The following is an 18050-nucleotide window of genomic DNA, read 5'->3' as shown; positions in this document are numbered from 1 at the left end:
AAAAACCTCTTTTGAAAATATTATTCTACGAAAGAATAATAGAGTTTCAATTCTCTTTGATAATCTTTACATAGTGTAAAAATTCATTCGACAAACTCACAAACTCTAAGTCGCTGATTTTTTTCCATCTATCACACACAGATATACCACTTAGTATTTAGAATGTTTTTATATAACAGTGAAATTTGTAGAAGTTAAATTTATTCAGAGTAGAATACTACAAAAGTTTTTAATCCAGAACAATCAGAATAATAAATTCAGAAGGGGTACAAAACAACAAAATTTTTTAGTCTCCAAACGAAATTAACATATTCTTTATCACATAGAAAGGATTTTCTTATCAAATATCATTCCAACTATAACATTTTGACGTTTTATTTTATCAAATAAAATTGTGCAACTCTCATTTTGCAAACTAAAGAATTTAAAAGGCAACACTATTTGTCAAGCAAAATTCATTCCACAACATATGGTCTGCAAATCTTTTTCCAAAGATACACATGATAAAAAATCAAAGTTGTTAACTCTTAGAATCTATTTTCCGACTTAGATAAATATTTAGAAGGTCACCTTGTGTAATCTTTAACTGGAATACGATAAATGTTTTCTGTTATATTCTCACTTTGACCTTGCTAAACAAAGCAATGAATTATGAAGAATTAATACATTTATCTTTTACTTTTATAATCAGATTCCCAGAATAAGTAGAATACAAATATACTAACAGTATAATAATTTTCTTAAGATTGTTGTTTATTTTGTATTCCTAAGATACTTAGAACAAAATTTTGAATAACTGGGTAAGGCACAACAAAGTTTAAAAACATTTTCAGAACTAGAAAATTAAAAATAGTAAAGTAACTAGAATCAGAAACAGATTAGAAAAAAATATACGAAATATTTTTCAAAAAGAAGAATTGTTGTCAATCTATGTTTAAAGAATCTTAATGATTCCAATAAACTTCGCAAAAACATGAAGTTACCAAAGTTCAACGAACAAGTGTTGACAGAAGAACATAAATTAATTCACAAATCTAAATTTTTTTAACATATACCAAAATCTTGAAAAACAAAAAGAAAATGAAGCCCACTGAATGCACAATATCCCCTTAAGGAAATTATTCCCCTCTAGTATTCGAGGTTTGATTTGGAATATGGCTACCAAGAATAGAATGATCTCAATCACCAATGTATTGATACCCAAAATGCTGGTGTCAGCGAGCCACTCAACAGGAGTAAAGTACTTTTAGAATACTAGATTTAGCAGTACTAGAACACGTCCAGAAAAATTCTTTCTTTAAAATGAGAGGAAATCCCCCAATATATAGAAAACAAAGGTAGTGCGAAAAAGTTCTTATTGTACCTTAACAGAGAGGTCACAAACCTTTGGAAAATTCAAAATCTTTTGGAAAGGTCGTCACCTTTCATGAGATTCACAACTTTTCATAAATCTAACAGCTTTTAATAAAAGTCGTAACTTTTCTTAAAAGTAACAATTTTTTCATAAAAGTCACAACTATTCATTTCCATTCAAACCTTTTAAAACCCAAAAGTTTTGTCAAAATATTTTTTTGAAACAGTATGGTCCGCAACGCAGAGAGAAAAATTTCATTTCTAAGGAACAGATCTGCATACATTTTTCTACCCGACTTTTTCTCCTCATTTTCCAACCTTAATTCTCCTAGATTTGATCATTTTACTCAATTTCGCTTTAGATTCAGATACCAAACACATGTACACAAGAATATACTCATAAACGACTCAAAAATTGACAAAATTTCCTCAAGAACTCAATAACTCCATCCTAATCCAAGAATGAAAACCGATTTCAAGAACCCAATTAAAGATCAACAAACTTTCAACTTTCTAAAATGAATTTTAATGAAGTAACATAATGTGTGGGTGGTTGAACAAAACCAACAGTGTGGAAGCTTACCTACCTAAAAGAACCATCTTATTGAAGAACTTAAAAGATAATATTGGAAAAAGAACCCTAGCCTTAGTGTTTCTTGAATTCCGTGGGCGTAGAATTTTGGAGTTGATGAGAGGGTTTGATTTATGAAAAGTGATTTTTCTACATGCTAAGGGAAATTTACATGACATCCTAAGGGTTTTTAGGACTAAAATACCCGTGAAGAAATAAAATGAGTTGGGCGTCGAAACAATTTTTCAATTGACAGAGGTCCCTATTGGTTGCATAACATGGAGCCATCGTGGAGCTGATGTCACGTTTGAGCATCATTAGTAAATCAATCATAACTTTACGAAGAGCACGAAATTTAGCAACTTAGTGGCGTTGTAAAGATAGTTTAAAGAACTTCCATTATCTATGTGTTACCCCCCTAACTCATTTTGTAATAAGAGTTTTGGTCGTTTGAAAATGACCCAAAACTCCTAACTTAACTATAATTTGCAAAATTTCTGATTTTACTATTTCCAAATAATTCTATTTGGAACTCAAGGTGCTACATCTATTGATCTTAACACTTATGAAATTTTAAATTTCTCAGTAAAATCTTGCTCACAACAAAGTATAGTACGAGTCTTAGCTCAAAATTTTTTGGGGTGGTACATGAGCTATTGTTTGTCTGTTGGTTTTGCATACTTGAGTTTTCTATATAGTTATATGATATCATTGGGAACTTTTTCCTAACAGATAAGTTGTAGTATTTGTAGAGACTTGTGGATAAACTTTGGTAATCTTCTACCGTTTCATTTATATCCTTCTCGACTTATTGTATTTTTTATTTTAGTTGCAACATTGTCGGTTTGCTAGTTCTTATTAGTTAAGTTAATTTTGTTGATCTTTTCATTATCTTTAATTTTGTTGTGACCTTTCCGGTCCCATTGTCTTGTTTTAGCAGGTTATTGTAGCGGCTTTTTTGGCCCTCATTGTTTTATATCCTTCATGTTTTAGTTGGTTCGCTTGGCCAAGTGAGCTAACGGGTGCCTATTGAGCATACCCTAAGTTGGGGCGTGATAGAAATAAACAAGGTGCTATACATGGATGGTAATCCTCTAGTAGATTATACTCAACAATTCCATATTAAACTTAATGCCTTGAAATCTTACCTTGTTAACAATGCCAAATAATTTGTCCAAGTATCCTTTCATTGTCTCGAAAAACTGTTTCATTTTCTGCAACTTGATTTTTTCAACCTCCAGTATATTCTTTCTTTAGATAATTCCAAATTTCTTTAGCAGATTAGAGAAACATAAATACTATGAAAATAGTGGTTTAAACAACAACAAACAAAGTTATTGTTGCCGGGACTTTAGGGTTCTCATATTCTTCTCACTATTAATTTGTTCTATGGTGAGATTCACCATTGAAAACAAGAAGAGTCATTTATGAAAACTATTTTCGAAATTCAAATCTTCAGTGACAAGCCCTCAAGAAAATGACTTCAGATCCCAATTGTTGGTTTTTTGAAGAAAAGAAATGCTTGAAAACAACACAAGAAGGAAAGTTCAAGAATACAATTTTATTGCACTAGACAATGCCATACTAATGAGTATTGACTAAAAAAACATGTATTCAATGACTAAAAATCTAACTAAAAAAATAGATAACCATGTCCTATATTTTAGATTCCATCTACTATATAACAAACAATAGAAATCGAGAATGTCATACTATTGAGTATTTACTAACAAAAGACATGTATTTAAAGACTAAAAATGTAATTGACTAATAGATAATGAAGTCATATATATCAGATTCCATCAACTTCAGAAGAAACAATATTAATCAGGTCTAACTTGATAAAATTAATGTATATGAAGATCTTTTTTTTTAAAACCGAATATTCAACATATATAAAGAAAATTCTAAGATCTTCAATTCTGAACTTCATTTGTATAGCTCTTAAGGTTGCACATTATTGTGTTGAAGCCAATTTGAGAAAGCTTGAAGTGTGTTTGTATCAGCTGGGTGATGCTTCTGTGTAAACTCAAGGAGGGTAGGCCATGTGAAGTCAGGATAAATTCGAGGTTTATTGAAGTCCACCAATTCGGTTGGTGGTCTCACCACCTTATCTTTGTCTGGACAAAGAAAGAAAACTAGTGATTTCCTAGGAATATAGTTGTTTACCACTGCTCTATGCAAGCAACTTTTGAATATTCCATTTGATAGCGCCTACAAAAAGGAAAACACCAAATATGTTTTAACACCACTTGATCAATTATACGAAAGACATTATATTCATGTTGTACATAATTCCGAAGCCCTTATCATGTATACCATTCTACATCATGTGAAAAGATCCTATATTATTTGTGTTATCAATATGTATTTTTTGTCTAATTATCTCTGTTTTTATGACTTAAATGGAGTACATAAGCTTATTATATAGTTCTATTGTGTAATTTTTCTTACCATAAATGTGTCGCCTATGTTAACCACAAAAGCATTGTAATTTGGATTGATTGAATGCCATTCATTATCCACAAAAACTTGAAGTCCACTAACACCATCTTGATGGAGAATGGTTAATGATGTTGGATCATAATGAGGCCATGTTCCTAATGTGAGCTCTGGATTATGACATGGTGGATAGTAGTTGATTCTCATTATGGATTCATTATCTTCGAAAAAATCTTTGAAGTTTTCCTTCTGTACTCCTAGACTCATCCCTAAGAGCTCCATGATCCTTAGAGAAAGTTTGCTCATCGAATTGCAATATTCTTGATAAACCTTCCTATGTAATTGAAAGGGAAAAAGTTAATTTGTTTACATAATCGAAAAAATAGAAAAATAGATATTCCATTTATTTCAATTTGTACTAGAATACCCAATTTTGTTGTTTTAAACATGTAATGAAAATTTTAAATTATAGAGTTACAAAAACGAAGAAGAAAAAAGTACTAATTTTTGGAAACCGACTAAAAAGAAAAGTAATACTCCCTCCATTCCTTTTTTAGTTGTCATACAGATTAAAAATACTTGTTCCAAAATAGTTGCAATTTAAAATATAAAGAATGAATTAATGATCTCTTTCCAACTTTGCCTTTAACATTAATTCTTCTAGCATTAAGAGAAAAAAAATAAAACAAATAATAAGCGATACATGGTTTAATAACAATCCTTATTAGTTTTTTCTTAAGGGTTGTGTCAAACCTTATCATGACAACTTAAAAGAATAGAGGGAATATAAGAAGTCAATTGTCCTTACCCAAGATTGTTAAAACTTTTTCCCATTGTCTTTTGGAAATACTCTTCAACTATATGCGATGAGTGTTCTTTAGCAGAGTATTGAAAAGAGAGTGTCTCTTTCCAAGGCAACTTTGACAAAAATGTTCCAGTAAAGCTGCTGGCATAGCCACAATGTTCACCAATTTTTCTCTCAGCTTTTAACTTTTCAGAGAGAGGCAAGCTAAAGAACATGTCCATGTTTCGATGGGCATTAGAGATGAGATTTTCATCAACTCCGTGGTTCACCACAAGGAAGAAACCGTGACTCTTGCAGGCTTCACCAACAAGCCTAGATGCTTCTTGCATTGTGGTAGGGTCACCAGAAAAGAAACCCCCTAAGTCAATAAGGGGAGCATGAAGCTCTTGTGGTATTGCACAATCCTTCTTGCCGTGTTTCATTTGGGATGCATCAAAAATTAATGAATTTTTCTCATCTACCATAGACGATTTATCATTTGTGATTATACTATCTATATCCATTGAATGGTAGAATTTGGTTTTATTCTCTTGTGCAATGAGTCACAAGTGAAAATGAAGTAGTGAGAGTGAATTGTAAGGAGCCAAAGTGAAGCATTATATAGGGTGTAATGATGCTTACATGGGTAGAAGTCCACATGTTGTTTGATTTTTCTATTGTTTTTCAAAGAGTTTTTACTGTATTAAAGATATGTTTGACCATATATATTGAAAAGAATTATTAATAAGGATATTTTTGATCATATATTTATAAAATATATTACTAAATTAATGATATGTTTGACGATATATTATGTAAATTTATTATTGTATTAAAGATATGATTGACAAAATATTTAGAAAATTTATTATTTAAGATACATTTGACCATTAATTTAGAAAATTTATTGCTATATTAAAGATACAATTGACTAAATTTTGAAAATTTATATGTTTGACCATAGATTTATAATTTTTTATACTGTACTAAAGATATATTTGACCAAATATTTTAAAATTTTATTGTTAAAGACATCTTTGACCAGAAATTTATAAGTATATTATTGTATTAAAGATATGTTCGACCATAATTATTATTATCAAAGATAAGCTAAACATACACTTCGCAATTTGCTTAAAAGGGCTTAATAATGTTTTAAATTGGGGCATAGGTCTATTATAGAATGTACATAGGCATCTATCCATAGTATCCATAGAACAATTATAAATAGAGATATTTAAATATTTTTTCTAATTTAGTTTCTGTAGATAGATATCCTTATACATCTACAAATAACTCTTATTCTTAAGGAAATAGATGCATTGACTCTACATTTTGCGTGGTACCCTCTCTATCTACAATACTTGTCAATCATTAACTTTGCAGACTTGTTAATAAACTATAAATAGAGGGTTAATTTTACTATATTACCCTTTGAATATTATAAATATAAAATCTTGAAAAATGTAAAAAAGAAATGAATTTAATAATGACAAGGGTAAATTATGAACTAAGGGTGTGTTTGGTATGAAGGAAAATGTTTCACTGGAAAACAAGTAGATTTATGACTTATTTTCTCATGTTTGGTTGGTGAGTAAAAAGTATTTTTAGGAAATAATTTTTAGTGTATGATTTATGAATGAAAAATATTTTTGAGAAATATCTTTTATTTTTACTAGAGTAGAAAATAATTTTGAAATTGAAAATATACTTTTTTAAAAAAATATTTTTTTTGTGGGGGGTAGGGGGAGGGTGAAAAAATAAAAATTTTAAGTTGAAAGTATTTTTCAAAATAAAATTATTTTTTTTGGTGGGGGTGGAGGGCTGGAGGGCTGGCGGTGTAGGGGTGAAAAAACAAAAAAATTCAAGTTGAAAATATTTTTTAAAAACAAACTTAAAATTTATTTTTGGAGGTGGGTTGTATGGGGAGGTCGAGGGTAGGGGTAAAAAAATTAAAATTTGAAGTCGAAAATATTTTTTAAAAATAAACTTAATTGTTTTTAAAAAAAAATATAATTTGAAGTTGGATGAGAGTTTTGGAAAATGTTTTCCTTAACTTTTGAAGGAAAATCATTTACTTAATTTTGCGGAAAATGACTTTGATTTGAAAATATTTTCCAAAACTTTTGTCCCAACCAAAAATGAGAAAATTGGAAAACATTTTCAAGAAAATGTTTTCCTTCATACCAAATACACCCTAAGTTTAAAATTATCAATTGATTTCATAAAGTGGATATATATTGTTAGACATCTCAAAATAATATAGTGGAAAACTATAGTGAACAAATGGTGTATTGATATACCGTAGTTTCACGGTATAATTAATACTTTTTCCTTTAGTTTAGTGTGTCCGAAAGTCTTTTTGTGCTAGTTTTTATATGAGTTTCTCTTTGTTTTGCAGGAAATCTAATGTAACGACCTGTTTAGTCGTTTTGAGCAACAGATGTTATTTCTGGAAAACTGGCAGAGACGACGGACCCCACGACGGACCGTCGAGGGAGTCTCGTTTCAAAACACTTAGAAATTCTGAAATTTGGGTACTGAAATCGACTCTCTGAACTTCGTAACGGAATGGCAGGACGGACCGTCGTGGATACGACGGACCGTCACAGATTCTTCATTAAATTTCAGTCTCTGAACTCTGTGACGGAGCAGCAGGATGGACCGTCGCAGGCACGACGGGCCGTCACAGGCTGCGTAATCCCAGTCTGAGTCGGATTTCCTTAATTGTTGGGACGTTTTTGACTATTCCTGCTTTAATTATATAGTTAGTGGGTTAATGTTAATAAGTCTAATTACTTGGGGGTTAAAAGAGGTAACCTTAAGTTAATTAGTGGGTTATTATTGCCATATTTTATTCTTAATTATATGCTAATTAGGTTAAAAGAAAGAGGGTTTTGAATAAAGAAAATAGAAAGAACAAGAGAAAGAGAGAGAGAGTCGAACGAGAAAGAGGAGAAACGAAGAGAAACAAAGCTTGGGTAATTGCTTGCTTGATCACGAATCTTCGGTGGAGGTAGGTTATGACTTTTATGCTATTCGTAGTAAACTCTTAATAGCGAATGATATGTGTTGAGTTGTATTGTAAAGTCTTCTATATGCTTAATTGTATGCTTGCATGAATGTGATTATATAATTGTGATAAATTAAGCACGATGAAGCTATTGAATCCCAAATCTTGAAAAACTCTAATCTCTTGTTAATGATGATGCCTTGGTATAAGAGAAGGCTTGATGAACTAAGTGATGAGATTGATGATGCCTTGGTATAAAAGAAGGCTTAATGAATTAATAGAATGAGTTTAGTGGGACGGGTGTCACGAACCAACACGTAGATTTAGGGGATCGGGTGTCACGAACCAACACGTAGATTTAGGGGATTGGGTGTCACGAACCGACATGTAGATTTAGGGGATCGGGTGTCACGAACTGACACGTAGATTTAGGGGATCAGGTGTCACGAACCGACACGTAGATTTAGGGGATCGAGTGTCACGAACCGACATGTAGATTTAGGGGATCGGAGTGTCACGTACAGACACAAGAGGAATAAAGATAATGAATCTTGAAAGATGATAATATACTCAATCTAATGAATCTAATTCCCAAATGAGTATGGTATTGAGGCTTGAGTCCTCATGTATGAACTTGGCGGTATTTATTGATGATTATAGTACTTGTTGTTGCTACATGTTGAGTATTGTGGTCGATTTATGATATTACTTGATATATACTGTTTTCTATTTTGAGTTGGCCGATGATACCTACTCAGTACTTGTGTTTGTACTGACCCCCTGCTTTTATGTTTTCTACTTTGTTATTCGTGGAGTGCAGCAAACGTGCCGTTGTCTTCAACTCAACAGTAATTCTAGCCAGTCTTCGTCACACCGGATCTTCAGGGTGAGCTAATGCTTCTAGCTTGGACTGGTTCTTCTTCCTCATGTCTTGATGCCTTGAAGTTTCGGCATGGACTAGCTTTTACTTGTTTTAATTTTAGAATACTCTTAGTTTAGTCATTTGATTGTAGATGTTCTTGGGGTGATGACTTCCAGATTTTAGGAAAATAATAGATGTTGAATTTTAAAAGTTATTGAATTGGTTTTTATTAATGAGTTTAAGTCTTCCGTATTACTTTCTGTTGATATTATATTGAAATGTTAAGGTTTAGATTGGTTGGTTCGCTCACATAGGAGGGTAAGTGTGGGTGCCAGTCGCGGCTCGGTTTTGGGTCGTGACATCTGTCCAAAGTTGAATGCGTAGATTTTGAGCAAAGAAATGCAGAAGAGACCACCTACGGAGCTGATGACGGTCCGTCGTGCTTGTGACGGTCCGTCGTGCTTGTGACGGTCCGTAGGTGGCAGCGTAGAGAAGCTGCTGAAGGAAGATGGGGAGGTCTGACCAAGTGTGGGGTTACGTAGCTTGTGATGGTCCGTCGTGGCTATGACGGTCCGTCCTGCAGGTTCGTCATGAAGTTCAGAGAAGTGATCCCAGTACCCAGATTCCAAGAGTTGAAGTGTTTTGAAACGAAGACCCTCGACGGACCGTTGTGCCTATGACGGTCCGTCATACTTGCCGTTGAGGGGAATGAAGAGAGAAGCAGAAGAAATTGCTAAGTATGGGACGACAGAGTCCATGACGGTCCGTCGTGACCACGACGGTCCGTCGCGAGGTCCGTCTACCCAGCCCGTTTTGGTAGATTTCCAGCAATTAGAATCCTTGTTTAATTAGGTTTTTATTTTTTTATAAATAGTTCGAAAAATCTCGTTTTTGAGGTTAGATTCTACTAGATTAGACATCATATTATTAGACTCTGTGTATTAGTATTTGATTTGGGATATTCTTACAAGTGATTTTTGGTGATTAATCAAGCAAACTTTCGGATTTTATTCTTTCTCATTGAAGTAAGTACATGAATTCTTCTTTAATATATTTGAATATTGTGTTTATGGCTATGAGTAACTAAACTCCATAACTAGGGTTGTGGGAACCATAGGCAAATAATGATATAAACCCTAATTAAAAGAACAATTCTAGAATAGTGTCTTGCATGTATTAATAATTCTTTCGTTTAGAATTCTTTTTAACGGATGGCCAACGTTAGAACTCGCCTTAATGCTACTTGCCGGACCAAGGAGGTAGATAATAGGAAAAGAATTATTAACATAGATTTAGTGTATACTATCTAATAGGCTAGTATTGATTGGTACGAGGTAATAACTTAGTCAAATATCGAATACGATGCTTAATATGAGGTAAGGATAAGGGTTAGGATAGCAACACACGTAGCCCGACCAAGGTGCGGAGTGAGATTTTCTAGATGGCGGACCAAGGATTTAGAAATACATAACTTATTACTTTGCATGCAAGATACTAGGAACGAATTGTTATAGTTAGAGTTATCAATTTATGAACCTGTGGGGAACACGTAAACCCTAGTTACTTTGATTAATTGATTAAAACCCAACATTAAAAGCTGTTAAGTATCTCTTTCAAGTTCGTTGTTTATTTTCACTTATTTAGAGATAGAACCCCCCTTTTTATATTTTTACTTTCCAAGGAAGTTATTGACCAAACGATAGTAATAATAGGTTGAGGTTAAGTCTAGACTATTTTCCTCGTGGGAACGATCCCAACCTCACTAGTTGGGTTATTTACTTGACACGACCGCTTTACTTCTCATTTGAGAAGTAAGTTTGAGCGTATCAAATTTTGGCGCCGCTGCCGGGGAATTTAGCTTCTAGATTAACTTGAACTTATTACTATAGTTTAGTTGATATTTTTCTTGATTTTACTTTGTTTTATTGTTTTTGATTTCCTTTCAGAACTATCCTCCTTGTATGCCAAATACACGGAGAGGAAGAAAACCCTTGTTTCCCTACCATCACGAGCTAGAGCGTATTCTGCGCAATATGAATCGAAACTTGGGAATAAATGATGAGGATCCAAACCAGAACATCCCAGATCCAGTGGATATTCATGGTCAGATGTTACCCGACGCTCCGGGTGAACATCAACAGAGGGGACAAAATCCCGTTCCACGGCCCCAAGCATACTACAGAGGGTATGATAACATAGCAGACTCGGATGGGCCACTTCTCTTGCCCCCTCTACCCACAGGCCACACTTTTGTGGTAACTAGTAGCCTGATGCAAATGCTCACTGCCAGAGGTTTGTTTTCAGGGATACCTTATGAGGATCCACATGCCCATATAGCTAAGGTAAGGGCAGTGTGTAAAAGTTGTGTGGGGAGGCCTTATTTGGATCTAGATGTAATAGGTCTCAGAGTGTTTCCTCTCTCACTGACGGGAGAGGCTGCTATGTGGTTCACTGAGCTCCCATATAACTCCATCTTCACTTGGAACCAACTACGGGATGTCTTCTTAGCACGCTACTATCCGGTCTCCAAGAAATTAAACCACAAAGACAGGGTGAACAACTTTGTGGCACTACCAGGAGAGTCAGTTAGTAGTTCTTGGGATAGATTCACCTCATTCTTGAAAATTGTTCCAAATCACCATATAGATGATGAGTCACTAAAGGAATACTTCTATCGGGGAAAGGATGATAATAATAAACGGTGTTGGACACTATAGCAGGTGGACCTTATAGAGAATGCCCTTATGCTGAGATTGCTGAGAAATTAGAGAAAATATCCCAAAACAACAAAGCTTGGAGTACTAGGAAGTCTGATACAGGGAGAAACACCTTCGCAGTGCAGTCCACTCACAACCCAGCCACAGATGAGATTCGGGAAGAAATGGCTCAGATGAGAACTGAGCTTGGGTTGGTACTAAAACATGTCACATGAGGTGCAGAAAAGATAAATGCAGTCAGCTACTTGGCTAAGCCACCACCTCCTAATGATGAGTGCTATTATGCGGAGGACACTTATGCAGTAAATGAGCAGACGGGGGGTTTCCGACCAAGCGCCCAAGGCTCAAATCAGGATAATTGGCGCCAAGGTCAAGGGAACCAAGGTCGGAACTATGGTAACTACAACCGTGAGGGTCATTATGTCCGAGATGGAAACTACAACCACGACAACAACTTTAACAGGGGTAACTATGCTAATAGAAACGACAGGAATGGGACCTATGTCACTCCTCAAAATCGTGAAGTTACTCCTAGGGATGGTGGAGATAGTATGACGCGAGTTGAGGATATGTTGCACAAAATGATGAGGAGGTTCGACACTAGTGATGAACACATTAAAGAGTTGAGGTATGATTTAGCTAGTATTGGGCAAAAAAGTTGATACACATGCAATTTCGATTAAACAGATCGAATTGCAAGTGACCCAATTATCTGCGACAGTGAACACACGACAACTAGGCAATCTTCCTAGCAACACTGTCCAAAATCCAAAGAATGATGGGCACTGTATGTAAATCACTACACGGGGTGGTAGGCAAACCATTGACCCACCTATGCAATCTACTGAGGAAAATGTGAGAAAGGATAATGATAATGTGGTAAAGGGTAGTGGTGAAGCAGAGGGAAGTAATGGAAAAGATGCAGAAGTACCTATCAAGGTAATTCCCATGCCTAGGCCACCACCACCCTTCCCTCAGAGATTAGTGAAAAAGACCAAGGATGGTAAATACCAGCGCTTCATAACAATGTTGAAGCAGCTCTCTATCAATAACCTTTGGTAGAAGCTCTAGAACAAATGCCCGATTATGCCAAATTTATGAAAGATCTGGTCACCAAGAAAAGATCGGTCACTTTTGAGGATGATGATAGATTGCAGCATTGTTGTGCTATTGCTACAAGATCCCTAGTACAAAAGAAAGAAGATCCGGGTACGTTCACTATTCCTTGTACAATTGGGTCATTACATTTTGCGAAAGCATTATGTGATCTGGGGGCAAGCATAAATCTAATGCCCCTCTCAATTTACAAGAAGTTGGGTTTGGGGGATCCAAAACCTACTGCGATGCGGCTACTGATGGCCGATCAGACAGTGAAAAGTCCCGTAGGGATACTCCATGATGTGCTAGTAAAAGTGGAGTCATTCATCTTTCCAGCAGATTTTGTTATTCTTGATTGCGAAGTCGATTTTGAGGTGCCCATTATTCTTGGGAGGCCATTCCTTGCTACAGGTAGAGCCTTAGTTTATATGGAGAAGGGACAGATGACATTTCAGTTGAATAATGAAGAAACAACCTTCAACATTTGTAGGACCATGAGGTAGAGTGGTGAGCTCCAATCGGTATCTGCCATATCCCACAAAGAAAAGATGAAGAAGGAGACTGAACAGAAAAATGCAAAACAAGAGTTTATGGTTGGGGATTTGGTTCTTGTAGAAAGTTCTGGGGTGCCTTGTCTTCTGGGCAAGCTCAAGTCCAAATGGACTGGCCCTTACTTGATTACCCAAGTATTCCCTCATGGGGCAGTTGAGTTAAAAGCCAAGGAGGGAGTGCGGTTTAAGAGGAATAGAGATAGAATAAAACTCTATTTTGGGCATAAAGCATCGGGGAATGAAGCGATAGAGGCATACCATCTTGATGAAGTCTGAGTAATCAAGTGTCCCCAGTCGTGCCGCGACATTAAATCAGGAGCTTGTTGGGAGGCAACCCAATACTTATCATCTTTTTAGTAATGGTAGCATTTTTTCTACTAATGGGTTTTAAATTTGCAGGCACATCACCAGGAAATTCTGCAGAAAATTACTTTGCAGCAGTCACTGACAGACACATCGACGGACCGTTGCGCCTGCGACGGACCGTTGTATGCATCCGTCGTACCAGGTACGTTTTTATGTCATTATGAAATTAGGGCACACAGGACGGAACCAACGAAGGGTTGTCACAAGTGTGACGTACAGTCGTCGGGGAACCATCGCGTGATTAATGAGGTACACCCAACCCGACCCGGCTGGACCCTTTTCAAAATCAGACCGTTTAAACTCCCAACCTCTTCATATTTCACCCCATTACTTTCATTATTCCTCCCATTACTCTCTCTTTTCAACTTCCACATTCCCTCCCTCCGATCATTGCCCCTCTCACAATTATCCAAAGCCCTAAAGTGTTATCTACTAGTGGAAACTGCTGCTGTGACTGTCTACCTTGCCACCGAGTACTTTTGCATCTGTATTTTCTCCATTTCTAAGGTATGTGTCTCTAATTTATACTCATTTATCTTGCATTTTTGTTACTAGTTAGTATTAAGCTTAGTTCCTCATAGTATTTTGTTTACTTTATACGATTCTGCCTGACCTAGGTTACAAATATTCGAAATTACCATGTTTACCACCCTAGACATAGGTACTTTTTCATTGCTAGTTCCCTAGGTAGTTGGGTTAGACACATGTAGGTCCATAACACTACAAGGTTGATGTGGGTTCATCGGGGTTGCTTAGGGTACCTTTAGTTCTGTCACTGTCATTCAGAACAAGACCCCATTGACGGACCGTCATAGGGTCCATTGCACAAGCCCTAGCACCCCTGTCCTACCGAACACATTTGATGGATCTTCGTCCTCGCGACGGTCCGTCCTGCACAACCGTTCTGGTTTTCAGAGACCCTATTTCTAAGGGTCTCTCATTTTTTTCCAAGTGTCCTTCAACGGACACATGTGACGGACCGTCGTACCCACGACGGTCCGTCCTGCATGACCGTCATAACGGTCAGAGACCCCTCTCCTAAGGGTCTACATATTTTTTCCCAAGTGTCCTATGATGGACTTCTACAACAGAACGTCGTAACTGTGACGGTCCGTCCTGCACACACCGTCATGGTAGTCAAAGACTCTCCTTCAGGGTTCTCTATTTCTACAGAGTCCAAGTACAACATGACGGACCACACGACGGTCCGTCATAGTCACGATGAATCGTCACCAGGCCCGTTGTGTGTCACTGTTTCTACAGCAATTACATATTATTTTCACTATTTTATTATGTATAGTTTCGCTTGTCTTGTTTGACACTACTCGTACTAATAGGATCCTTTGCAGGTACTATCTACTATGGCACCCAAGCAAGACCGAACCTACGTACGCGGGTGATCAAAGTCTGTTGCCCCATCTGCACGCTTGATCATCAGCTCTGATGATGAGCGGGACCCTGAGTATGTGCCCCCAGGCACTTCCACACCTTCCCGTGCTGCACGTGCTCCCAAAGCCACACCCAATACGGTGGCATCCGGCATAGTCACTGCCTACCAGTCTGATGAGGAGCGCACACTGACCGGCACACCCTCTGGGTCAGCCACAAATGAGGAAGGAGCGTCTGGCTCCTTATGAGTATCATGGTCCGAGGAGGCTTCAGGCTCTGCTGAGGTTCCCGCACCCGCCACTGCTGAAGCGTCGGCCTCGTCTGATGAGGCTGACAATTCAGACTCTACATCCGGCGCACCACCTCAGGTCCCCACACCATCCTCTGACCAGCCAAACCAGTGGTGTGTCGACGGCCAGTTTCAAGTTTACTCCGACGCCAAGTTCCTGACTGATAAAGGAGTAATGACTCGAACACTCATCTTGGAGCGGCGGGTACTTACAGGGAGTCTTCCAACGATGCCGGAGATCCACAACCTCTTCACCAGGCATCGCTTAGAGTGGACAGCATGTCCGTTGGGACGATGCAGCGAGGAAATGGTCCGAGATTTCTGCGCATCCTACGTAGAGACTCTCCGATCACAAATCGATAGACGGGCTGCTCCCACTAAACAGGCCCCACTAGAGCAGGTTCGAGTCCGAGACGTGTAGGTTGACATTTCCCTGCTAGACATCCGCCGGTTTCTATACGGCGAGAGTGCAGATGCTACTCGGACCCCCATCACTGCCAAGTTTGACTATCGCTGGAAGATAGTAAAGGATGGACAGTTCTTGTGCGAGCCAGCACTGAGAGAGACCACCAAGAGGTGGATGGGCCCTGCACTTGTCAGTAGATGGAGAGGGTGCCGATTGGGTCACTGAGCCGAAGTGGGCCATCAAGAAGGCCAACCTCACGTTCATAGCAAAGTTCTTGTGGCTGCTCGTCCGTCACTGCCTTCCCCCACAGCTGTTGATAACATCGTTACCTGGGATCGAGCAGTGTTGATGGTGGCGATGATAGCCGGATTCAAGGTGGACTTCGCATGGCTTCTCCAGGCAGTCATGCACGAGAGGGCATTCAAGGTCACTACTACCTACCCCTTCTCGTGTATGATCTTTGCCCTTTGCAGGTCTGCAGGTGTGCCCATATGACACGTAGATCAGCAGAAGACCCCGCAGGGCACTGTTGACGTCGGCCTCATCAGAGACGAGGCAAATGAGTTGGCTCCACGCAGAGGGCCTCATCCAGAGCTGCCCCCACTTGCGGATATGGTAGCCTAGGCCCGCACAGCTACACAGGCGTCCACTGACACTACCCCGGTCGAGTCTATCCCGGGTAGTAGCACAGCCCCGAGCTCCTCTCGCACAGACCCTCTACCGGTACTGGTCCCGCTTGCTAGGGTCCAAAAACTAGAGGCACAAATGGCCACTCTTCTGCATCATATCCAGCCGTGGATGCAGAAGTCGATTATTGAGTCTGAAGCGCGTCTAGAGAGGAAGATGCAACAGTTTACAGAGCGGAAGATTGCTGAGGTCAACCAGTGCCTGGACGCCTTTGAGTTGAGAGTGTTAGCCCGACCAGCCCTTCCGGTGGATGTGCCGACTCTTCAGGCTGCAGTCGACAATCTTCGTGTAGACATCGACACGATCCTAGAGGCGAGGGTGTCGGAGTCTGAGGCCCCTTCTGTCGAGCCTGCTGAGAACACAATGCTGGCAGCCCTGTTTACTACTTCAGAAATTCCACCACCTCCCCCTCGAGAGAGTGCCAATAGGCATAGGGGTCGAGCAGAGGATGAGGCGCGAGCAAGGAAGAAGGAGCGCCGAGAGATGGAGGCTACGAGGAGAGCCTCACTTGCTGAGGAGGAGGCGCACCAGATCAGAGCATCATAGTTAGCGGCTGGGGCGTCTAGCTCCCGCACTGTAGAGACAGCAGGAGGCACTACTGATGGTGCGGTTGTTGCTGAGGACACCACTGAGGGTGTCCAGATTGCAGAGGACGTGGGTTTCGGGGAACCGGACCCACCATCTTGCTGATCGACGACGCTTTGCGCCACAGGTTTGCTTCACCTACCACTCTAATATTTAGATTTTTTTTATGCATTGGGGACAATTGCATGCTTTTTTGTTGGGGTGGGGTAAATGGAAAGTGAGTGTTAGGGTGAAGTCTAAGTAGCCTAACTCACTATCCTCTTTTGGGGTTTTCTTGCCTGTGTTCTTTTTCACCAAAAGACTGATTACTTTTTCTGTTGAACCGGCATGTTTATATCTTTTGTACATAGTTTAACTCTGAAGCATGATGGCTAAAATGATATCGTGAGAAAACTGGAAAATGTTGCATGACTAGGCATAGTAACTGATAATTGTGTGGCTCTAAGCATGAAATAGAATTACACCATTGCATTACCCTAAGTCTTCAATTCGAACTAGGTGTCTAATAATCTGTTATAGTGATGAGATGTCAAGTGAGTGTGAGGAAATTTGAATAGTCCACTATTGGTACTGAGCTAGAACTTGCCTGGTTAGTCCTGCTAAAGGTAAGCTGTAACAGACAATTAGGAAAGGATCATAGGCCCTTATTCAAGATAGCCCATTTCTAGCCTAAATAAAAGAAACCAAATGAAAGTTATCCTTCTTTGATCCAAATAATCTGAGCTTAAAATTAGACCTTTCTTTTTCACCCCAACTGATCTTTTCTGGGAACAATATGTTGGCCCTGGTCCCTCCTTGGACATGTGCACCTCAGCTTATGCCAAAAGCATAAGTTAAGGGTGGCTAATGCATAAACAACCTTCGTTATGGCCCTGACCCAACTTTGGGTATTGTGTACCTTGACTCATGGCAAAGCCATGAGTTGAGGGTGGCTATT

General features: G+C 38.4%; 1 protein-coding gene across 1 annotated transcript; it reads right to left on the bottom strand.

Annotated features, from left to right (window-relative positions):
- Nucleotides 1–3667: 3667 nt before the first annotated feature.
- LOC101254497 (gibberellin 20 oxidase 2-like) lies at nucleotides 3668–16292 on the bottom strand. Its single transcript, XM_004241050.5, has 3 exons — nucleotides 5175–16292; nucleotides 4379–4700; nucleotides 3668–4138 (listed from the first exon to the last, which is right to left on the bottom strand). The coding sequence occupies exons 1-3, from the start codon at nucleotides 5672–5674 to the stop codon at nucleotides 3869–3871; spliced, it is 1092 nt and encodes a 363-aa protein (XP_004241098.1). The 5' UTR covers nucleotides 5675–16292; the 3' UTR covers nucleotides 3668–3868.
- Nucleotides 16293–18050: the final 1758 nt, after the last annotated feature.

The sequence above is a fragment of the Solanum lycopersicum genome, chromosome 6 (assembly GCF_036512215.1).
Source record: "Solanum lycopersicum chromosome 6, SLM_r2.1".
In the NCBI taxonomy this organism is placed as follows: domain Eukaryota; kingdom Viridiplantae; phylum Streptophyta; class Magnoliopsida; order Solanales; family Solanaceae; genus Solanum; species Solanum lycopersicum.
The sequence above is the reverse complement of the archived record's forward strand: the minus strand, read 5'-3'. Positions and strand labels throughout refer to the sequence as shown.